This window comes from Carlito syrichta, unplaced genomic scaffold (assembly GCF_000164805.1).
Source record: "Carlito syrichta isolate Samal-C Ts95f unplaced genomic scaffold, Tarsius_syrichta-2.0.1 Scaffold169124, whole genome shotgun sequence".
Classification (NCBI taxonomy): domain Eukaryota; kingdom Metazoa; phylum Chordata; class Mammalia; order Primates; family Tarsiidae; genus Carlito; species Carlito syrichta.
Window position 1 is genome coordinate 1 of NW_007113220.1, and position 784 is coordinate 784.

The window sequence follows — 784 nt, forward strand, 5'->3', positions numbered from 1 at the left end:
AGGGAATCGGCCTGGCCGGCTCCCCGGAGTCCCACCGTGAATGGTGAAGTCTAGCGCAGAAGCTGCTTAAGCCTCCAGGGTGTGGGGTGAGTACCGGGCAGGGAGCCGCGGGGTCTCCCCGGGTCCCCTCAAGGCCAGCTTGCCCACGGCGCGAGCTGGTGCCCGGGGGAGGCCCACGACGCCTGCGACCCTGGCCTGCAGACCCCGTGCTGGAGAGGCAGCCCCATGAAGGAGCCCAGCCATGCAGTGTTCCTGGAAGGCCGTCCTCCTCCTCGCGCTGGCCTCCATCGCCATCCAGTACACGGCCATCCGCACCTTCACCGCCAAGTCCTTCCACACCTGCCCGGGCCTGGCCGAGGCCGGGGTGGCCGAGCGCCTGTGCGAGGAGGGCCCCACCTTCGCCTACAACCTGTCTCGCAAGACCCACATCCTCATCCTGGCCACCACGCGCAGCGGCTCGTCCTTCGTGGGCCAGCTCTTCAACCAGCACCTGGACGTCTTCTACCTGTTTGAGCCTCTCTACCACGTGCAGAACACGCTCATTCCCCGCTTCACCCAGGGCAAGAGCCCGGCCGACCGGCGCGTCATGCTGGGCGCCAGCCGCGACCTCCTGCGCAGCCTCTACGACTGCGACCTGTACTTCCTGGAGAACTACATCAGGCCGCCCCCGGTTAACCACACCACCGACCGCATCTTCCGCCGGGGGGCCAGCCGCGTGCTCTGCTCCCGCCCGGTGTGCGACGCCCGCGGCGCGGCCGACCGGGTGCTGGAGGAGGGCGACTGC

General features: G+C 69.3%; 1 protein-coding gene across 1 annotated transcript; it reads left to right on the forward strand.

The window, feature by feature from the left end:
* On the forward strand, window positions 1–781 carry LOC103252623 (carbohydrate sulfotransferase 1; the record flags this gene model as incomplete). The annotated part of the gene is made up of 2 exons (XM_008051215.1): window positions 1–86; window positions 202–781. A coding segment is annotated over exon 2 (540 nt), but the record flags the coding sequence as incomplete, so codon positions are not given.
* Between the last annotated feature and the right edge of the window lie 3 nt (window positions 782–784).